At 42.2% G+C, this 23,782-nt stretch overlaps 1 protein-coding gene across 1 annotated transcript in view; it reads left to right on the forward strand.

Moving 5' to 3' along the window:
* The window catches only part of TBPL1 (TATA-box binding protein like 1), a 412,204-nt gene that overhangs the window by 67,574 nt on the left and 320,848 nt on the right, over window positions 1-23,782 (forward strand). The window contains exon 2 of the mRNA XM_044087107.1: window positions 21,092-21,155. Coding sequence (XP_043943042.1) covers window positions 21,092-21,155 — 64 coding nt within the window. The remainder of the gene's footprint in view (window positions 1-21,091; window positions 21,156-23,782) is intronic.

The raw sequence follows: 23,782 nt of genomic DNA on the forward strand, positions 1-23,782 counted from the left end.
ACAAAGCTAGATTCAGCAGGCCTGAATCTAGTCTATGCTACAGCAAACAAGGTGTACCAATTTCAGAAGAAGCAGTTCAGATATGCATGCACTATAAGCCCTTAACCAGAAATTCCCAGCTCAGAAGGGCAGAGTCCAGCCTCTCCTCCCACAAGAGAGCAGACCACAAACCCTCTTAATGTAAAATAACTGGCCTGAAAGCCCAAGTGCTTAAACCAGAATTAATACACTTTTAGAATAACAGACACTGAGCCCTCAATCAACAGTTCCCAACTTAGAAGGATGTAAGCTACCTGTTCTGCCACTACTGTGCAGACCACAAACCCTCTTAATGTAAAACAACTGGTCTGAAGCCCAAGTGTTTAAACTAAAAGGCTTAGAATGAGGTACACCAAGCAGTAATAAATACAATTGAGTACTTTTAAGATGATTCAAAAGCAAAATAAAGTAGGAAGAAACACAAGTACAGTAAAAGCAGATAATTTTTTTTTTTTTTCAGAAAAGTAGCAAAAGCAGTAGTAAATACAATTCTTATGCAGTGCAAGCTGGCACACTTGAATATGTAGCAATATTAGTCCACACACAGTTTGAAAAAATGTAATTAAGTTAAAAAGGACTAAAAGCAAGTGCAGAAAGGGTTTATTAGGTAGAAAGCAGTAAAGAGATGGGCCTGGGGGAGTGTCTTAGATCAAATCTACAGTGGGGCGGGCACTGCAAAAGCCACCAAATTTAAACTACAGCCAAGAACGGGGGGGGGGGGGGTTCAACACAGATGTGAGGAATGTGCAAATTATAAAGCCAAAAAATATATACTGTTCTCTATATATTTGCAGAGCAGTAAGACAACAGATATCTAAGCAAACAATTTAGCTCTGTAATGCAGAATAATACAGAAAAATATACTCTGCTTTATATATTTGCAGATAGTTCTGTAAGGTTGTCTCTCAAACTAAGGTTCCAGTTTGAGTGCAGATTGTTAATATGTTCAATCATAGCCTCACCTCAGGCTTTGTGCCTGCTGAATGGTGCACAGCAACAGTTATCCCACTCCACAAGGGGGGAGCCACCACGGACCCTGAGAAATACCGCCCCATTAGCCTGACAAGCCTGGTCTGCAAGGCCATGGAACATATCATCATGGAACTTATAAACAAAGACATTGGTAATTTCCAAACTCGAGACCCCACCCAGTTCGGGTTTGTAAAAGGCAGATCATGTCTCCTAAACCTGGTAGACTTCTTTGAAGCAGTCACCAAAGCCGTAGACAAGGGTAAGGTGGTTTGCACAGCCTATTTAGATCTTGCCAAGGCTTTTGACACCATCCCCCACTCTGGAATTATAGATAAACTCACTAAACTAGGTATAAATCCCTATGTCACAAGATGGGTTGCCAACTGGCTCACTGACAGAACCCACACTGTGAAAGTAGCAGACTCCAAATCCAACTTCAGACCAGTGACAAGTGGAGTACCACAGGGTTCAGTCCTGGGTCCTCTCCTGTTAGCTTGTACTTCAGAGAAGTAGATACTAAACACAGAAGGTTTTTGGCTAACGAAGTTTGCAGATGACTGCAAACTAGGAGCCATAATTGAAACTCCTAACGATGTGGACATCCTACAAAAGAGCCTCAGTGAGACAGATGCCTGGTGTCAAAGCCATGGCCTCAAGCTCAATGCCAAAAAGTGCATGGTCATCCCCTTTGGTAAAAACTCTGTACCCATGAACTACAACATAGGCGGTTGTATACTTAACACTGAAAGTGTGGTGAGACCTTGGGACACAGGTGGACAGTAGTCTCTCCTTTGATAATCACATCGCCACAGTAGTCAGGAAATCCTTCTACGTGGCACACCTCATCACAAAAGGTTTCTCATCCAGAAAAAAAGAGGTCATTGTTACCCTCTACTCATCACTCATTAGACCCATTATAGAGTACAATGCCCCTTTTGGTATGTACCTCACAAGACATCTACAACTGGAAAGTCGGCAGAAATACCTCACAAAGAGGATTACCGGCTTCAAACAGATGCCCTACGCAGACAGTCTCAAAAAAACTCCAGCTTTACTCAGTCTCATTACTCAGTCGCATATCGGCTACTCAGAGATGATCTCTGCCTAACATACAAAGCTATGTCAAACCCAGAGCTGTTGGACATGCTGCACTTAAAAGAAATCCCAATCCCTCCAAGCTGCACGCTGTAGGGACCTAAACCTTGTCACCACAATAAACAGAACATGCCGGAGGGATAGATTCCTGTTCCAGAGACTTCCCATACTCTGGAATAAACTACCTACCTATCTATATCAAACAAAGCTCCTCATTAGCACTCTTCAAGAAAAAACTTGATTGGAAGGGAAATAGGAAAGTCACCCCAGGGATCACCTCTGTGGCTCTGCTCGACAGTGGCACAGGAAAATACATTTATTGGGTGGCAAAAGCCAGGGTACCTTTTTGGCTGGGCTTGTATAGGCCCCAGGGCCAATAGTCTAGTACCTACCTATGACATAACAAAGATGCTAAATGGATAGAAGTAGTATAAGAAAAAATAAGAAGTTTAAAGATACAGGATATGAAATGGGATGAAGTAACAGCAGAGGTTGAAACAAAAGTTAAGAAAAGCCTCTAATTGGAAAACCTCAGGCCCAGATTTAGTACCTAAATTTTGATTAAAAGTATTAGCATCTTTGCATGAAAATGTAACCAAGAGTAAGAAGTATTTATATGTGCACCCTGAACAGACACCAAACAGGTTAACAGGAAAAACAATGCTCCTACTTGAGTGAACCTGCAAGCTACCCTAAAAATTATAGACCAGTAACTTGCTTTCCGATGACTTGTAAACTATTCACAGGAATTGATGCCGACAGAATTTATAGTCATTTAGAAGAAAACTCAATTGTGTCAGTAGAACAAAAGGGCAATAAAAGACGGTCCTATGGAACAAAGGATCATTTTGTTAAATAAAGTCATAGTGGAGAACTGTAAAAAGGGGAAGAATCTAAACATATGACATAGATTGACTACAAAAAGCATTTGATAGTATCCCACATTCATGGATAAGAGTGCTTAAAAATGTGTAAGATACAGCCTACACTGACTACATTACAGTGACCATGAAACTGTGGCAGACCACTTTGCAATTAAGCCATGATGGACAAATTATTATCCCAGGGATAAAAAATTCAGAGGGGGATATTACAGGGCGAGTCTCTGTCACCGCTGCTATTCTGCCTTGCCCTTAACCCAGGTTAAGCCATGGCTGTAATTTGGCTCCTAGAAAACTACAAGGTGTAAAGACTTCTCATCTTCTCTTTGATGATTTAAAACTGTAGAGCTCATCAGATGAGGAACTGAAAGTACAACTGCAAGTTGTCAAAACTTTTTCAGATGATATAAGAATGCTGTTTGGTCTTGATAAATGTCCAAAAGCAACCTTTCATTCGGGAAAACTGTAGCACCAGGAAAACGTCAGTTTGGGCAAGAATGTGATATGAAAGAACTTGAGCAACAGGAGTGTATAAATATTTGGGAAGTGATGAAGGATCAACAATCAAACATGAACAAATGCAAATAAAACTTAGTACGGAATACTTTAGAAGACTCAAATAAAACTTAGTACGGAATACTTTAGAAGATTTACATTATTCCAAAAATCAGTGTTGACATCTAGGAACAAAATTCAAGCTATAAACCAATTTGCTCTTTTTGTTCTAACTTGCACTTTTGGAGTGAATTGACTGGCCCATAAACGTGTTTGGTAGATTAGATAGAAAAACAGGAAGGATGTTTCGTGCTCGCCAAATGATTTATAAAAATTGGTGCATACCAAGGTTATATATTCCCCGTTCCAAAGGATGGATGGGTCTCCTTGAAGTTGATTACATGTATAGATCTGCAGTTGTGGGACTCCACCCATATCTGCTGACCTCATAAAACCCAAACATAGTGAAAGTTTTGAAGCATGAGGAGAATAAAAGATAACTTCCTTTTTTAGTCTAACAGAAGCATATCGGCTTCAAACGGGAATTGAAATCAAACCAGAAGTAGATAAACCGGGCAGCAACTGCATGTGCCAAAAAACAAAAGAAAGGATATAAGGTGAAGGATTAGATGAGAAGGCAAGTAATGTGGAAAATGCATAAATATAGCTGCAAGTATAGAAAACTTCTGAGAAAACCTCATGTTGATCAGGAACGGACACAGGAATGGTTAAGGAGAGGTGAATTCAAACCAAGAGATGAAAGGTTAATATTGGAGGCCCAAGATAGTGGGCTATGTGCATGCTGGTTTACAAAGTCCATTAAACAGGTTGAAGAAACAGACAAACGTAGGTTTTATAAAACCGAATTGGAAACAGTTGCACACCTTGTTGCTGGTTGTGGCATACTAATGGCAGAAGGACTGTGTACTGAAAGGCATAATAATGTGGGAAGTCTGTTGCACTGGGGATTGTGCAAGCATTATGGTACTGAAGTGGCTGAAAAACACTGGAAAAATGAGCCACAAAGCATCATAGAAAATGATGAAGTTTACATCACATGGGATCACCCATTACCAACCGTTCAAAAGATAGATGCTAGAAAACCAGCTGTAGTGGTCCATTTAAAGAAAGTTAGACAAACATTGATCATTGAAATAGCAACACTCTGACTACATAGTCTTGTGTACTGTGGAAAAATACTGAAGTTCAACATATTTTGTATTCTGTATATAAAGGGTTAAGCAGAAAAATGTTCACTGCGTGCAAACTGAAATGTTCTGGAAAATGTTGATCACTGAGGAATGCAGAAGTTAATCTTAAACTGCTGATAAGAAAGTTAATGGTGCAAGAATAACTGTGGTACTGGCTGGTAAAAACAAGTAATCAAACTATCACTTCTGATGAATGTTCTGTGTGCTACGTGTATGTACGTGCAGAAGGGTCTATAAAAGTAGAACTCAAAGTACAAGTAGCCAGACTGCTGGCATACTACTATCATGTAGCAGGTCTCCATGCATGTAAAATAAAACTGTTTTACTTGCTTACAAGAACTTGGTGTGATTCTTCCAGAATATGTTAGAAGAGTAAAATCTTTCGACATAACTGGCTAGCGTTAGGCGGCCTGCACGGCTTAATCGAACAAAGAGAGGCTGAAAACCTGTGCAGGTGGAGAGAGATCAGGCTCTCCTCGAACGAAAGACCTCCGACTGAAACAGGTCGAAATCAGAGGCCAGTCACTCTTTCCAGATTCAATCCATGAGGTGGCAGCGAAACAGGGCGGAGGAATCACAAAGGTAAGCAAAACGCTTTTTTTTTTTTTTTTGTTGTTTCTGATTGGAATTTTTGTCTAAATTTTAAGGGACTAGTCAAGGGAGAAATTTAATTTTCTCAAAGTATAAGGAGTATATGTGAATAGATTCCATATACAAGAGATCTCAGGAACAGGAATAGATGTCCTTCAAGGATGCATCTGCAGTCCTAACAAATGGGGTTGTCCTGGCCTCAGGCAGCCCTTCGGTCGGCCGGATTCCAAAGTCTGGGTCTGGCCTCGGCTGATGTCGCACTTCACCCGACGTCATAGCTGCAGTTCTTCGGGTATAAAGGCATCAGCCGACGCCATTTTCCTCAGTCTTTCTTGCCGCATGGCGCCCGAAGCAGAAGCTGTTCGCAAGTGCCGGTCGGTCAGAACCAGAGATTACTACTACCGAAGACTTCTAAAAAGCTAAGTACCCGTTGGGACTCTTTCTTGCCTCAGCCGATGTCAGAAAAAGTGAATAACTGTTTAACTTGTGGGAAACAAATACCTCATAAAGATTTCCACTCTTACTGCCTACCTTGTTTAGGCCCAGACCACGACGTAGCAGCTTGTCTAGCCTGTGCTTCCTTCAACCGACGGACACTTACACGTCGGTCGGAGTTTGCAGAGGAGTTTTTCGCCCGCTTTGCTTATATCATGCCGTCGGAGACTCCGACTTCACATTTAGCTAAAAAGCGTAAGGAAAAGGACCGACACTCGCGGTCCGCGGTTTCGGCCGAAACCGCGGTTAAGCCAACCGCGAGTGTCTCTGTTTCGGCTGAAACCGAGTCTGCGGTTCTTCCTTCGGCCGAAAGCATGCCTCCTACTACCGAGGCTCTTCCAGCATGGCTGAATCTGCTACTGAAATTCCACCTACTCTTACAGTTTCTCAGGATTTATCAGATACTATCCCCCTAGATGTATCTACTCCTGCACGTGGAGCTGCTAGGCCCCCTGCATCCATGTCAATTAAGGCTTTTGCCAGGGCTAAAGCAGCTAAATCTTCAAAGGCCGTGCCTACTAAAGCCCCCTCTCACAGGCCTAGCTCTAGTACTCAAATGCTTAGTCTAGCAGAGGATCTCATTTCTTTGATCAGGGGAACCCAGCCTCACCCTGACAGGGCCTCTCACCCCCCTCCAGAGAAGAGGCCTAGAGCAGAGCCCCCTGAGCCAGTTTCTACTGATTACTCTTCAGATGATTCAGAAAATACAAACCCTCCAGAGTGCCCTTATTCTCCATATGAGGACTCTGATGCAGAAGACTCCATTCCTTCTGCCTCTCCTCCTGAGGAATTTTCTTTTGGGGAAACCTTGCATGCTATGAGGGAACAATTTCAATGGCAGGGCCAGGATTTTTCAGACTCTAGGAAAAGGCTCAGGACCTTTTTGCATTTGCCACAGCATAGGCCTTTAGCCATTCCTCCAGTACTTACAGTTGTGGATGATGCATTTAATGATGCTTGTACTGCTCCTGATGCACTTCCTCTGGCCCCTGCTAAGCCCGACAGATACTACAGGGTTCCGGACACACATTATCACTTGTATAAGGCTCCTTTTGCAGATCCTGAAACTATTTCACAGGGCCCCAAGGCTGTAGCAGCTACCTCTGCCAAAACCCCCTCCCCTCTGAAAGGGAATCTAGGGCCTTAGAGAGGTGGGGTAAAAAAGTTTATACTTCTGCTACTCTTTCGGCTAGGGCCTTAAACTGTCAATTCCACATGATTCAGTATCAGGAATTTATGTTAGATCAGTTAACTAAAAAACTGTCCTCGCCTGAACCTTTAGACCGAAAGTCTCTTCAGGAAATGGTACATAACATTCAGCAGGTCAGTAATCATTCCTTAAAATGCGGCTATGATGCACTGGAGGCTTCCTTTAGATCAGCTATGACTGGTACAGTGATCAGAAGGCATGCATGGTTAAAAGAGCAGTCCTTACCAGACCATGTAAAATCAAAGCTCCTAGATGCTCCCATGGATAAGCACAATTTGTTTGGCTCCCCTGCACAGCAAGTGCTGAAGAAGGTGGAAGAGAAAGCAAAATCTGTTCAGACAGTCAAGGATTTCTTACAGGTCCAGCCACCAAGGTTTAGTAGGAACTGGCCTTCCAAGAATTGGTCCTTTCCAGACACCACCAGAGCACAGAGAGGCAGGAATAGGTGCCCAAGAGGCAGAGGTCAATCCAGAGGTGCCTACAGGGGACGTCAGTGGCAGCCTAACAACCAGCGAAGTACTGCCACAGATCCAGCCACTACCACTTCCACAGGACAATCACAGTGACTTGGCTCTGAAACAGCCTACCAGGGAACAACTAGAAGCACCCTTAGGCGGAAAGCTAGCCTTATTTTCAGTAAACTGGCATTACATTACAGGAGACAAATGGATTTTACAGACAATAGACAAAGGTTACAGGTTTCACTTCCATACTCTACCAAGGAAGAGAGGAATGCCAAACCTACCTCCAAATCAAAAGACAAACGCTCTACAACAAATAGACAACTTAATAAGGATGAGAGCTATAGAAAAGGTACCGTCTATGGAACAAGGGCAAGGATTTTACTCCAGACTTTTCCTGGTGCCAAGAAAGGAAAACCAATGGAGACCTATTCTCGACCTGTCCGCTCTGAATACATATCTCATTGTTCCAAAATTCAAGATGCTGATCCTACAGCAGCTTCTTCCCATGCTGGGCAAGGAGTCTTGGCTGGTGACTCTGGATCTCAAGGAGGCATACCTGCACGTCCCCATACGACCAAATTGCAGAAGATACCTCAGATTTCTTGCAGGATCAGAGCATTATCAATTCTCAGCATTGCCTTTTGGCTTATCTACTGTGCCCAGAGTATTCACGAAATGCCTGGCATCAGTAATTGCTCATTGCAGGCTTCAGGGAATTCAAATTTATCCATACCTGGACGACTGCCTGTTACAAGCGGACAGCAAAGACAAATTAACAAAAGATTTGAAAAAGGTTATTCACCTGCTACAAGCCCTGGGATACACAGTCAACACAAAAAAGTCAAGGCTGATACCATCCCAAAGGATAACCTTCCTGGGTGCAGAACTGGACACATTAAACCAGATGGCATTCCTCACAGCAGAAAAACAGAAGCAGCTACCACTCTATTTCATGGCATTAACAACGCAGAACCAGCTTACAGCAAGGAAAATCCTGCAAGCCTTGGGTTACATGGCATCCTGCATAATATTAATTCCACATGCCAGACTACATATGAGGAAGTTGCAATGGTACCTGAGGAATTTATGGTCTCAGCACAAGCACAGCCTAGAAACCCAAATTCCAATAATTCCATGCCTGAAGCAAGAATTCCAGTGGTGGGCCCAGGCCTGTCAATTGAACAAAGGGCTGCCCTTCCACAGGCCTCACCCGAGCCAGACTATCACCACGGACGCCTCAGACCTCGGTTGGGGGGCACACATGGTGGACAAGTGCATACAAGGCTTATGGACTCAAGACCAGATGAACCTACACATAAACCAAAAAGAGATGCTGGCAGTAAAACAGGCAATTCAGACATTCAGACCATTTCTTCAACAGGGTCATTTGCTGATAAGGATGGACAACACCACAGTTATGTGGTATATCAACAAACAGGGAGGCACACATTCATATCCTCTGTGCCAGATGGCAATGGACCTCTGGAATGTGGCCCTGAGCCTCAACATTCAGCTCCAAGCCATATTTGTGCCAGGAAAAGAAAATATACTGGCAGACATCTTAAGCAGAACCACCACGGATGCCCACGAATGGATGTTGCATCCAGACATCTTCAAAGCCATCACAAGGAAATGGGGAAAACCAGAAATAGACCTGTTTGCATCCCCACACAACCACCAATTGGAAAAATTCTGCACAAGGACATACCACCCACTTGCTTAGAAGGTGGACTCCCTTTCCTTCAGTTGGGAAAACCTGACAACATATGCATTCCCACCTCTTCCTTTGATGCACAAAGTGCTACTGAAGATCAAATAAAATCACCCGAGGATCATCTTGATTGCTCCAGATTGGCCGAGGCAACATTGGTACCCGCTACTGAAGAGTATGTCCCAGGAACACGCATGGCCTCTACCCCTACTGCCTCTACTGCTAACACAGAACAAATTCAAAATCCTGCATCCAAACTTGAAAACACTGCAGCTAGCTGCTTGGAACATTACATAAGGAAAAATAACCCAGATTTATCTCAAAGGGTTAAAGACATTATCTTGGAGGCTCGCAGACCCTCAACAAGGAAAACTTATTCAGCAAAATGGAAAAGATATCTCATTTGGAGTGCAACAAAAGGAGTGGAGGCATCATTGCCAAGCATAGCTAACATCCTGGAATACTTAGCAGAGCTCTTCCACAATGGTCTGTCTTACTCCTCCATTAAGATTCATGCATCAGCAATTTCAGCAGAATACAACATGGATCCTCCAGTCTTTTCTCAACCTCTACTCGGGCAGTTTCTCAGAGGAATTAAAAATGTAAAGCCACCAAGAAAACCACCATTGCCTACTTGGGACTTGAACTTTGTGTTAGAAAAGTTGACACTACCCCCTTTTGAACCAGCAGCAACAGCAGAATTACAGTACTTATCTTGGAAAACTGCATTCCTGCTTGCAATCACTTCAGCTAGAAGGGTTTCTGAATTACAGGCATTAATGGCAGTACAGCCCTTCCTTATCTTCCATCAGGATAGAGTGTCCATGAGAACTAATCCTGCCTTTATGCCAAAGGTGGTCTCCAGGGTATCATTAAACCAAGCAATACACCTACCAACATTCTTCCCCAACCCGAAGAACAGGGAGGAAAGATTGCTGCATACCTTAGATGTACACAGACAATTGTGCTACTACCTGGTCAGAACCAAGAACAATAGAAAAACTGACCAGCTTCTGGTAGCATATGCAACAGGAATGGAAGGAAAAGCAATTTCAAAACAGACCATCTCAAAATTGATAGGAAATTGCATTGGATTTTGTTACTCTTTTCATGGAAAGGCAACTCCAGAAAACATCAGACCTCACTCCACAAGGGCTACAGCCACTACTACAGCTTTCCTACGAGGAGTGGCTACCAAAGACATTTTAGAGGCTGCTACTTGGAGCTCCGTGCATACATTTGCCAAGCATTATAATCTGCCTTTATACTCCAGATCCCGAGCAGGTTTTGCCATTGCCGTTTTGCAAGGGATCTTAACTACACCATAAAACTCTTAGTGCCTCCTTAGTGCCTCCTCCCCCAGTATGGCTATGGTATTCTACCCATTTGTTAGGACTGCAGATGCATCCTTGAAGGACATAGTACAGTTTTGTACCTACTATAAATGTAGATGTCCGAGAGGTATGCATCTGCAGTCAGGATTACCCATCCTCCTTCCCCTCTGTGGTACTCCTAGGGTATTTGCCCATCTTGTAGCTAGCTGGGGGAATCTATTATGGTGTATTTGTTTGTATATATGTATATACATGTTTATTTCTATTTGCTCTCTATTGTTTGGAATCATTTGCATTTATCCAAATTTAGCCTTCCTAGAGGGCACCTGGCATCTGGGGCAAGAAACACTGAGGAAAATGGCGTCGGCTGATGCCTTTATACCCGAAGAACTGCAGCTATGACGTCGGGTGAAGTGCGACATCAGCCGAGGCCAGACCCAGACTTTGGAATCCGGCCGACCGAAGGGCTGCCTGAGGCCAGGACAACCCCATTTGTTAGGACTGCAGATGCATACCTCTCGGACATCTACATTTATGGTAGGTACAAAACTGTACTTTTCTCGTAAGAGAAATGGGAACAGGAACCAGTTGCGCCAAAGGCGACGACAAAACTGAAGGTGAAAAGTTTATGTTTGATTTACACCCAAAGAACGTAAAATATTTAGATAAATGGAAAAAAAGATCATGGGTTTAGTGGATGTTTAAATAAGTCAGAATGTCAAAATCTAGTAAGATTACTGCGCAAACAGGCAGGAAATAAGACAAGGAATCAAAAGAAGGTGGGGTTTCCCCAGGCACAGAAATGGCTGGAGGAAGCAAATAAGAGACATAGGGAACAAAATTTGAAAAAAGGGTGTGGTAATTCAAGTGAAAGAGATGTGTACTTTGTTCAAAAGGAAGATAATGAAACTTCCACAGTCAGTCGTAGTCACCAGAATCCCTCGGCCCCTCCCATCCAGTATCCAGACCCTGCACAGGTTATTGAGGTGCCCCCCGACCAGGACCCACCACAATACCAGGCTTCGGTGGGTGGCCCCCCCACACCAAGTATTATATTACAGAGAGAGCCCGACAACACTCTTGACTTGCGCAGCGGAAGTATTAGGAGAGAAGGGCACTGGAAAATTAAGGAAAAGGTAGATCAGGAAGGAGAGGAATACCTGCTGATAGAAGTGGCAAATCCTCAAGCAGGCGCAGAAGGCGAGGGTCCTACAATATTGGTCTACCGACCGTGGACCCGTGATGACATCCGAAAAGCGGTAGAGGGGATTCCCCATCCGAAAGTAGATATACGTAAATTCCATACAGACGTAGGGGGCATGAGAATGAGTTATAGATTAAACGCTGTAGAATTTGAAGAAGTAATAAGGCAAATCCTAGGACCAGATTGGCACCTTATTTGCGGAAGTTGGGACCCCCTGTTACCAGGGGAAGGAGGAGCCTTGCCGTTTAACTCCGAAGTGTGTAGAACCAGAATAAAGACTCTCTTAGATCAAATAGAAGAACATTGGAAGCCCAAAGCAGATTGGACTTGCATTAATCAATGCGTTCAATCAGATGACAAAACCGTAGACAATTATCTACATCGTCTCACACAATGTTTTGATGCTCATAGTGGGTTGATTAAGGCAGAAAATCAGGAAAATGACTCGCCCTATGAACAGCAATTGAAAAATGCATTCCTAAAGGGCTGCAAGACAGCCATTGGTAACTTTATACAAAAGCATATGATCACACACAGGACAGCGCGTCTACAACCCCTTATGGAGTATGCTAGACATGCTGAGAAATACCTGAAGGAAAAAAAAAGATAAACAAGCCCAGACTTTTACAGTTAGTGAAGATGGAACTTTAATGTTAGTTCAAGGTTCCGCAAACCGCGGAAGAGGGCGTGGCAGGGGAAGAGGAAGAGGACGGGGAGGTAAGTCATTCTGAGGATTTTGAAGGTAGGCAAAAGAGGGGGGAATGTTTTAAGTGCGGTAAGAAGGGACATTTCGCCAGAGATTGCAGAGGACCGGAGAAACCGATGGCTGCTTCCGGTGGTACCGCATGACTATATGACCGTCAGAAAGATGTAGATGGAGGGTATGAGGAAGAAGAAGAAAGTGAGAATGGGGAAGTAGGTACAAGTGAAGACTATGGATGGGAACAGGAAATGGCAGAAAATGAGGAATATCAAATGGTAAATCTAACAGCACTAGCATCAACTATGCAATTGGAATCCCAACCAGTGATCACATTGCAAGTTGAGGGCCGAGACATAGAATTCCTTTGTGACTCAGGGGCTTCACGAACGTTAGTCAGAAGTACTGCCATATCATCTGATGTTACTTCGGATGAATATGTGCTTGTAAAAGCAGCAAATGGTCGTATTTACAAAGAGCCATTGTCCAAACCTCTGTGGTTTACCGACCCAGAGACGAACCAAACCATACGGTTCCGAGTAATAATTTCAAAAATCTGCCCAGTAAATTTACTAGGAAGAGATTTAATGCAGGTGTTCGGCATAGCAGCTGTCCCAACCTCCACTGGGATGGTGGCAAGGAGAATTGAACCAAATAGTGCAATGCTATTAGAGGGGCAGGGAGATCTACATTACTGGTATAGTAATGATTTGATAGAAACAGGCCCCCAGAGTGTAGTGACGGATCTTACAAATTTGGCATTAAGCAAATACGGAATAAAAAATCCGAAGGTGTCAGATCCATTACATTGCACAATGTATTACAAAAGATGTGCCGGACCTGATTTAGAATACGAAAAGAAATTTCTTAGTTTTAAAGTCACCAAACTAGTATTGCATAGCCTTTTTTGGGACACACTAGGTAATTCTGCAGTCACATGTAGCCTTACAAGGGATATGCAGCTGCTGTATAAGGATGAATTAACCACACATATTTCAGTCACGGAGGGTGAAGGAATGTCATGGTACCTCGTGGGTAAGAAAATAACTGAATGGGTAGGATGGACACCAGAACAGTTGGCAGGTAAAGGCGTTCAGGTTCAAAAACTTAACTGGGTTACACAAGCCAGACCGACCGTGCACCTCTGGGAAGACGAACCGATACAATCCCCTGGGACATTATGACTATGTCTCCTTACCCCCATGGAGGAATCTCAATTGCAGAGGATTCCAAACTCATTATGGTCGCAGGGTCAGCACGATATCGGACTGATTAGAACGGCAGGACAGGTAAAGATTACACCCAAGTCAGAATTTAGACCTCATAAACGGCAGTATCCCTTGAGCAGAAAAGCAGAGGAGGGCATTTCACCGGTAATCACAGCACTTTTGAAAGCTGGAGTATTAATTCTGTGCACAGACTCACCATGTAATACGCCCTTATTTCCAGTAAAAAAAAGTGGATGGGACATGGGGGATGGTACAAGACTTACAGGCAATAAATGCTGTGGTGGTACCTCGGACTTACAATTTTGTAAATTAGAAGTACGTTACCTGGGTTATACGATCTCTGGGAAGGGCAGGCGATTAGATGACAGTAGAAAGAATGCTATTTTACAAGCCCCCATGCCAACTACAAAAAAAGAAATTATGCCCTTTTTAGGCATTACGAACTTCTGTCGTAGCTGGATTCCCAACTATGCCGAAGAAGTGCACCCGCTATCAGACTTAATTTTTGCAATACCGATGGCGGCAAAAGATTTGCTGCACTGGACAGACAAGGCAGTACAGGCATTCACTAGAATCAAGCAACTGATAGCTGGGTCAGCGACATTGGGGTTTCCAGATTACAGTAAGACCTTTATACAGACTGTAGATTGCAAGCAGGGATTTATGACATCTGTTTTAATGCAAATGTATGGAGATAAGTTAAGACCATTGGCATTTTACTCTAGCAAGTTAGGCTCAGTAGCACGAGCATTACCACACTGTGTGCAAGCAGTAATTGCAGCCGCTTTGGCGGTACAAGCGTCTGCCACGTTGGTATTGTTCCATGATCTTACGTTAAAGTCCCGCTCCGTAGCAGTCATCCTTCTGCAGGACAAGTTAACATTTTTGTCACCTAGCAGACATTTATCTTGTATGACTACGCTGTTATCACAGCCGCACATGACAATTGAGAGATGCACTACCTTAAATCCAGCGACATTGCTACCCGTTGCTGAAGACGGTATCCCGCATGTATGCTTAGATCTCATACATTCTAAAGTTCTACCAAGACCGGATCTTAAAGATCAACCCTTACTACATGCGGACTGGACACTGTTTGTAGATGGGTCGGCACGCAAAACAGAAACAGGCACCACGCAGGTAGGGTATGCAGTTACTACTGCAACTCAGATAATAGAGGCAAGACCACTCCCCGGGAACTTATCCGCTCAAGCAGCGGAACTGATTGCTGTGACAAGGGCATGTCTCCTTTCGGAGGACAGGAATGTCACTATCTATACAGATAGTCAATATGCCTTCTCTACGGTACATGTGTTTGCTCAGCAGTGGAAAAATAGGGGGATGGTTACAACCTCGGGAAAAGACATCATGCACAAAGAACTAATCCTTGAATTACTACAAGCCGTCCAACGGCCACGGGGTTTGGCCATCTGTAAATGCGCTGCTCATACCTGTGCTAAGGACCCGGTATCACTTGTTAATGCCCTAGCAGACAAAGCAGCCAAAGAGGCAGCTATGTCCAGTACCTTTTCACTTGAAACCACACCTACAGAATTACAACCAACAGATAAGTTTCATTTACAAACCTTACAAGTCATGCAGGAACTTAGCACAGTACAGGAAAAACAACGCTGGACTAGGTATGGTGTTAGACAGAACAAAGGAATCTATGTGGGACCAGATAATAAATATGTTTTGCCTACTAATCTTTTTAGGTATGCAGCACTAGTCGTGCATGGCCCTACCCATCTGGGCCCTGCAGCTATGGTTAGAATTATCCACCTTACCTTTTGGACTAAGGGTTTCATTGCATATGCAAAACGTTTTTGTCTATCCTGCATAGTATGTGCTAAATACCACGGGGGAGGGGTCAGAGTTGCCCCGGCATCATTTCCAACACCCCCCTATCCATTTCATACAATATGTATGGACTTCATCGAATTGACCCCGGCACAACTAAAGAAGTTTGTGTTAGTGATAGTAGATGCATTTACTAAGTGGGTTGAGGCCTTTCCGGTGACGCATCCGGATGCTCAAACAGTGGCTAAAATTTTGGTCAATCACATTGTCCCGCACTTTGGACTTCCTACACGCATCTACTCTGACAACGGCACACATTTTATCAATCAGATCATTCAGAAACTGTCTACAGTTTTCCAAATTGAACTGAAACACCATTGTGCCTACCACCCACAGTCAGCAGGGTTGGTGGAACGCCACAACGGCATTCTAAAAGGCAAGTTAAGAAAACTCATGGCCGAGACACATCAGTCTTGGATTACCTGTCTACCTCTAGCCCTCCTTTCCATGCGGACAACTCCCACCTCAAAAGGAGTCACCCCATTTGAGTTATTGTACGGGAGACCTTATTACGTCCCGCAGTGGCAAAACTTGTTGCCTGTGGAACATGAGGGGGGTGAGGAGATAGCAGAGTACATGAGGAAAATGCTGACCAATACTAACAGCTGTTTAACGAATGATTATTTTTCAGGTTCAAGAGACAACAAAATCACGGAAATCAGACCCGGCGACTGGATCTGGGTCAAGATCGTTAGGAGAAAGAATTGGGCATCCCCCAAATGGGAGGGCCCCTACCAGGTGTTGATCGCAACTCCAACGGCAGTTCGGATTAAAGAAAGGTCCTCATGGATCCACCTAACACATTGTAAAATTGTAAAACATTTTAAGTTAGATAAAAACTTGAATCCCCCTGGGGAACAAACAGACAGCAGTAACCATGAAGGACAATAATGAGAATAAGAGAAAATGGTTCTATTGCAATATTTTATTGTTTATAACTATTGTGATTGTAATATTTCTGTTTTGGCCATTTTTGTTTTTTAATGAAGCTAGCCATTCAAAAAGAGACAAACACACCAGCTGACATCCAAACTTTAATACATATCAAGCGATTAAATATGCATATGCATCCTCAATGAATGTCTCAAATTGTTGGGTATGTACTGCAATACCTACTGTACATAGTGGCTTAATGTTAGGGACAGCCCCTCTGGGAATAAATGATACTTGGAATAATTTGTTGTTTGAAACCACAGAAGTACCACTGAGAGACAAGGTGGCGCTGCCTCTTCTGGGGCGCCAAAACGGAACAGTGCGTTTCCAAAAGATTGGAAAAGTTAAGGTGGGGCTGAGCCAATGTAATTTGACAATAGTTCATAATTGTACCCTAGAAGGGCAGTGTGAGACCAAGTTTGGAGCTATAAAAAAAGACATCAATGTAAATGATGCTAGTTTTGTTGAAAAAATGCTGCATGTATATGGCCTGTTATTTAAGGGGCTAAAGCCAAATGGGAGTTATGAATTTCCAACCAATATCACCATCAAAACGAATGATTGTTATTTTATTTGTGGTAGGAAAGCATATAAATGGTTACCATATGGCTGGTCAGGAAGTTGTTTTTTGGGATATCTGATACCAGCTATCAGACATGTAAATGCATTACCTCAAGGTAAAATACGAAATGCACGTTCTCTTAATAAACCTATTAATCCCGTAGGTAACATTGATGCGTCATGGATTTATCACCATGACTTGGCGCACGTCAGCAGCAAAGGACTCTCACATATGGACCTAGGTGATGATGTAATTGCTTGGGCTGGTATTTTGCCAGTGTATGGGACAGTAAAATCCATCTGGGAACTGAGAAAACTGTCAAAACTGATAGAGACTCTGAGTAATGCGACATTTTCAGCGCTAGAATTGGTGACGGACGAATTAACGGCGATGAGAACAGTAGTGTTGCAGAACCGTACGGCGCTCTATTTCACCCTAGCGGCGAAAGGAGGTACTTGCACTCTCATACATGAGGAGTGCTGCTCGTTCATTCCTGATAACGAGCATGCGATCCAGAGCCATCTTGAAATAATTCAACTTTTCTGAACTGACTAAACCTGGTCTAAACCCCTTGACTGACTTTTTCCAAAACCTGTTTGGAAACTGGGGTTCTGTGTTGATGAACATTTTAATTGCTGTATGTGTTGGTGCAGTCATATTTTTGCTGCTTGGCTGCTGTTGCATACCATGTATCAAAATGATAATATCGAAGGTTATCTCTGCCAATGCTACAAAAGCATATTTTTCTGATTATGAGAAGGTATAAAACGTATCTGGGATTGAGTAAAATAAACAGTATACAAAATGTTGTAAGGGGGGAAATGTGGAAAAATACTGATGTTCAACATATTTTGTATTCTGTATATAAAGGGTTAAGCAGAAAAATGTTCACTGCGTGCAAACTGAAATGTTCTGGAAAATGTTGATCACTGAGGAATGCAGAAGTTAATCTTAAACTTCTGATAAGAAAGTTAATGGTGCAAGAATAACTGTGGTACTGGCTGGTAAAAACAAGTAATCAAACTATCACTTCTGATGAATGTTCTGTGTGCTACGTGTATGTACGTGCAGAAGGGTCTATAAAAGTAGAACTCAAAGTACAAGTAGCCAGACTGCTGGCATACTACTATCATGTAGCAGGTCTCCATGCATGTAAAATAAAGCTGTTTTACTTGCTTACAAGAACTTGGTGTGATTCTTCCAGAATATGTTAGAAGAGTAAAATCTTTCGACACGTACAGAGAGACACAAAGTCATAAAATATCAGGATCTGCCAGCAGAAACAAGAGCAATGTGGAAGAAAGATGCCCAGACTGTTCCAATAGTAGTAGGAGCAACGTGTCTTATAAAAAATAATCTACAGTCCTATTTAGATATGTTACCAATACATGTAACCCCATACGAATTGCAGGAGGAGTCATTACTGGGCACATTGCTGGTGCTGCGAAGAGCACTTTTTGCGGACATCAAAGATTTAAACAATGCTAATTTCATTAACTTGACTTGGGAATGCGGTCATTACCGTCATGGTATTAGAAACCCAAAAGATGTGGAGAAATTAAAAAAAAATAAGATCCGAAAGGAGAGATAAATTAGCAAGCAATCACAGTACTCCAAATTTGCAGGACTATGGCACCAGACTAAGCAGATTTCTGCATGTGAAATTAATTTTACATTTCCTGAATTTTTTTTTTTTTTTGCCTCCTCCTAGCTAAAAGTAATGTTTATAAAGCCTTTATGGAGCAAATGTCCTGTAGTAAATCAAGAACACCTGCACTGTTGTGAATCAGACTACAAAACTATGGCACCAGACTAGGCAGTGTGTTCAAGTTATTCTTAGCGGTAAAGAGGTAAATGGGCAGGAATTGCAAAATAATTATTTATGAAAGCTCTTTGGTGCACAAATCCTGCAGTAAAACAAAGTACTCCCTCCCACAGCTGTGTATCCAACTACAAAGCTTATGACACCAGACCAGACCAAAATCATAGGCAAACAACTTGTGTTAAACTGAGTGAAATTGCACAAAATGTAGAAATAAATGTGCCTGTCGCTAAGGGATTTTAAGTGCAACAGATGTATGCAATCCGTTGTTGAAATAAATTATTTTTTTCTTCCCTTTTGATGGAAAAAAAAAATCACAGTTTTGAATGCCTGGAGTTCACCAGAATCACCACAGCTCTTCTCTCTGTTTCTGTACTTCTCCTCTAATATATTGAATCAAAGGTCCTATCAGCCTACTTGTGATGCTTCTGCATTCCTCTTTTCCATCTGAGAATTTCTGTGAAAATAGAGCAGTCGTGAAATGAGTCTGCTTGCAGTTTGGGAGAATCCTTTGGTCTTGTTTAAATATGGGTTAGTCCTACTTGGCCTGTGGCCTAATCGGCAAGCATAAATCCATGAATAAACAAGTTATCTACTCCTGTGCTATGAGAAGCAGATCAGTAGAGAGCTAGCTGTGGATGTGTTCTGGCATACATCGTTGGGAGAGATTCCTATGTTCCTCCCTACAGTTCTTTTTCATTAAGTGCATGCTTGCAAACTTCCCTGAAGAAATACCATAGTTTAGCTTTGGTGTTTTTTGGTCACTGACAAGGGTGTAATTTAAGGCTTTCATCTCCCTTAACTACAGAGAAGATCCTCTTGGCAGTTTGTATGTTTAAGGTGACATTTGGATTCACTCCAGAGCCTACTTATTGCTGCAGACCTTCAAAACCCTCCAGATCTACCAGTAGGGGTACAAGATAGGATTAAAGTTGAGAAGACTACCTTCCACTTGATGAGCATACTGTGGCAGATGAAGAAAATCTCTATTTGGACATGGTAGTCTTTTCCCTTCCAAGTTTTTTAGTGTGTTTGTGTTGTCTTCTAAAATATCTTCATTGCAGATGTGTGCTGTAATAGTTGGATACTGATAAACACCTTCACCAAGCCATGTTGCTTGGACCCTATCTCTAGAAATCTGATCTCCATGTATTGCTGTAGTGTTTAAGGACATGGCCTTCTGAACTAACTTTGGCTTTCTCCTGGCTCCTTCCAGTCCTGGGGGAGGCATTACTGCTTGGGATTTACCCAGTTGTAGACTCGCCAGAGAAGGGTCACTGCTAATATGGTAACGGTATGTGCTATTTCTATCACTTGGTCTGTGAGGAGACCCTGTTTAAATGGGTCATAAATACACCTATAGCAGCCTTCCCCATGCATGATTGGCCTGTCCATGTGGCTGCTATTGAAGTTCTCTGCAAGTTGGGTAAGTATGTGTTTCTGTACTCAATAAAGATGGTGTAGATATCAGATCTGTGCTGAGTTATTGATTAGAGTTGAACTGGTGGGTTCAGGGGCTAGGTGTTCTGACCTAGTTGTAAAAGTGATGTCCAGGCATGTGCCTTTGTAGGGTCAATGCCTATCCAAGCATAGAGATTTATAAAGAAAATGCCGAGAGGGTAAACCCAATTGTAGACCCACTTGGGGCATACCTCTCAAGTGTACCTCATTACGAGGAACGTACCTCATTTGGGATCTTAAAAAGTTCATATTCCTCGAAGTTCCCTCAAAGTTCCACATTGAAAGACTCAATCCTAGCACTGAATGTGTGACAAAGTGAAATCCATTGTAAATATAAAGAAGATCTTTTAATGAATTAATATGATTAATTTCTAAGTAAAACCAGCATATTTTAACCATCCTATGACCTTCCAAGTTGAAGTTGTTAGTAATCCATTAGTATGTGTTCCACATTTTGCCCATTTGTTCCACATTATGAAGGCTAATGTTCCTCATTTTGGACATGGAAGGTTGAGAGCTATGAGGGGGGAGAGGGGTAAACCCAATTGTAGACCCACTTGGGGAGAGTTGTCTTGTAGTGAAACTGAAGAATGGTACGAACGTATTAGAAGGTATTAGTCTGCCACAGCACAGCAGATCCTGTAGCATCAGCACCACACTGAACAAGATATCCAGTTACACCATAGTCACCCAGGTTTCCTTCATCTGTGGGCCAATAAGTGTTGTTTTGTCTGCAGCTAAGACATTGCTGTTCAGCCTCGTAATTACTGACATTTAGGTATTGTATATAGGGGAAATTTTAAACTTTTTTTTTCCTTTCAGTGAGGAAGAAGCAAAGCTTGGTGCTAGACGATTAGCCCGCTGCCTCCAGAAACTAGGCTTTCAGGTAAACTTTTGAAAGTGCCTTAAAATTAGATTTAACTGAATAACATTTCTACTTTGCTGTTTTTTACATATGTAATGTAGAGTACAATTGCATGCTGTTTACTTGGAGGAAGTTGTCTTTTGGAGTTGAATAAGGATGTGATAATGTAAGATGTGATGATAATAATAAGGAGCAGAATACAACACTGTTGGTTTTTCATTATATGTTTTTAAACCATAGTCACCTTTATATGTTTTGTTCTTTGCTTGTATGTTTCTTTTTTTCCCAAAAGGAAATGATCATTTTTTGTTTTCATGTTGTATATCCTACCTTTTGCAAAAAAAATTTTTTTTTTTTTTTTTACAGCAGTATGTTTCAATTCAATTTTTTTATTTGCATTTGCTTACTACGAAGGTTTGACCTGAGCATTGTCTATTATCAGCAAGAGCCCTGAGAGGAGTTTTAGCTTATGCAGATTACAGAAATGAAATAAGTAGTTCATAAAAATCTAATATGCTTACCGAGATGTGCAGGCAAACTTTTACAGAAAATGCTTAAGGGGTGAAGTCCACTTTCTTATGCAGTTTAACTCATGCCTGAGACTTCCTTTTTCCCATACAGTATGGTCCCATTTTGGTTTTCTTATCAGGAGCCTGCTGTACGTTTATAAAACTTTTCATTTGGATCCAAGGCAAGGAAATTAAAGACTAATCTCTCATATTCTTTGGAGGGATTTCTCTTCTTGTAAGACGTATAAGAACATCTATAGTTTTCCTGTCCAGTACTGTTCATAGTCTTAAATTGGCATTATTCAGCCCATGCTGTGTCAGTTAAGCAAAAAAAAAAAAAAAAAAAAAAGGAAGTTATTTAGAATGTTGTGAAACTTTTCACTGCCTTTGAATTAGAGAGCACCGCTTTTTGGACAGTGATTTGCTTTGTTGGAGGCATTCTTTTCCGTATGTGCAGTATCTTCATAGACAGCAACATTTTAGTCTTTGTACTTCACTGATAATAGGTAGGGTAGAAATATCCAAAGGGATAGTATCAGATAAATCCTGTGAACCTGCAAGAGCAGGTGGGATTTCAGTAGCAGATTCAGCTAAGCTGGATGAGGCCTTGGTAAGTGGCAAGCTTTCGGCCGAAGGAAGAACCGTGGACTCTGTTTCAGCCGAAACCGAGACACTCGCGGTTGGCTTAACCGCGGTTTAGGTCCTTTTCCTTGCGCTTTTTAGAAATTTGCGTAGTCGGAGTATCCGACGGCATAATGTAAGCAAAAGCGGAGCCGAAAAACTCTTCAGCAAATTCCGACCGACGTCTAAGCGTCCGTCGGTTGAAAGAAGCACAGGCTAGACAAGCTGCTACGTCGTGGTCTGGGCCTAAGCAAGGTAAGCAGTAAGAGTGGAAATCTTTATGAGGTATTTGTTTCCCACAAGTTAAACAGTTATTCACTTTTTCTGACATCGGCTAAGGCAAGAAAGAGTCCCCAACGGGGTACTTAGCTTTTTAGAAGTCTTCGGTACTTGTAGTAGTAATCTCTGGTTCTGACCGACCGGCACTTGCGAACAGCTTCTGCTTCGGGCGCCACGCGGCAAGAAACACTGAGGAAAATGGCGTCGGCTGATGCTTTTATACCCGAAGAACTGCAGCTATGACGTCGGGTGAAGTGCGACACCAGCCGAGGCCAGACCCAGACTTTGGAATCCGGCCGACCGAAGGGCTGCCTGACGACAGGACAACCCATTTGTAAGGACTGCAGATGCATGCCTATCGGACATCTACATTTATGGTAGGTACAAAACTGTACTTTTTGGTGAGATGTAGTGATTGGAAGCTTTGACTGCATTCTTGGCAGATACTTAGTGATGATGCCTCTTTGTTGTACAGGATAGTGTAAGCCATGTATAGTTTTCTTTTGTGGAGGACTCCTGTAATAACTTTCATAACATGTAGACTTCTCGTTCAGGTTTTTCACTATTTATTCTTTTTTTTTTCTTTTACAAGAAATATCTTTGTCTGTGTTGCACATAATGATTTAATAATCTTACGTTTATATAAATGAAAATAAATCATAACAGGACAATTTCAGTTGCAAACATTATACTTTACAAACTGTGCCAACACGACTTTAGTTGCAAACATTGTACATCACTTTAATATATCCAGTCATTGTCAGTCAACCATTAACATAGCTCATTCATATCCTGCCTTCTTTTAAACATCATTCCTCCTCTGCATACAGTGGTTCCGCATTTCCCATTTTTTCCTCTGTAATTTACACCTGTCCTTTTCTAAAGATTCCAGTTGTTTCATCTCTCTAACTATCTTTACTGCTAGTAAAGTTGGTTTAGACTTGAATTTCCATTTTCTAGTTATTGCTTTTTTGGCAGCCATCATAATTAGACTCAGCAAGGTGTTACTATATGAAGGCAATTCCTACTTTGTGTCGTAGCTCAAAAAATAATTTCCATAGTCACTCCAATTTACTCACCCAGCATCTCCTACAGACTAGTCTTGAAATTCTTGACATTTGAACCCATTTACTGGCCAGGAAGAGCCATTTCCATCTTGCATCATCTTTGTACTCGCGTAAGGGGAACGTAAGCCACTCTTTCAACCAGTGCTGGTAAGCATCATCACTACTATTTGTT

The sequence above is a fragment of the Protopterus annectens genome, chromosome 1.part1, assembly GCF_019279795.1.
Source record: "Protopterus annectens isolate FY-2018-M chromosome 1.part1, PAN1.0, whole genome shotgun sequence".
In the NCBI taxonomy this organism is placed as follows: Eukaryota; Metazoa; Chordata; order Ceratodontiformes; family Protopteridae; genus Protopterus; species Protopterus annectens.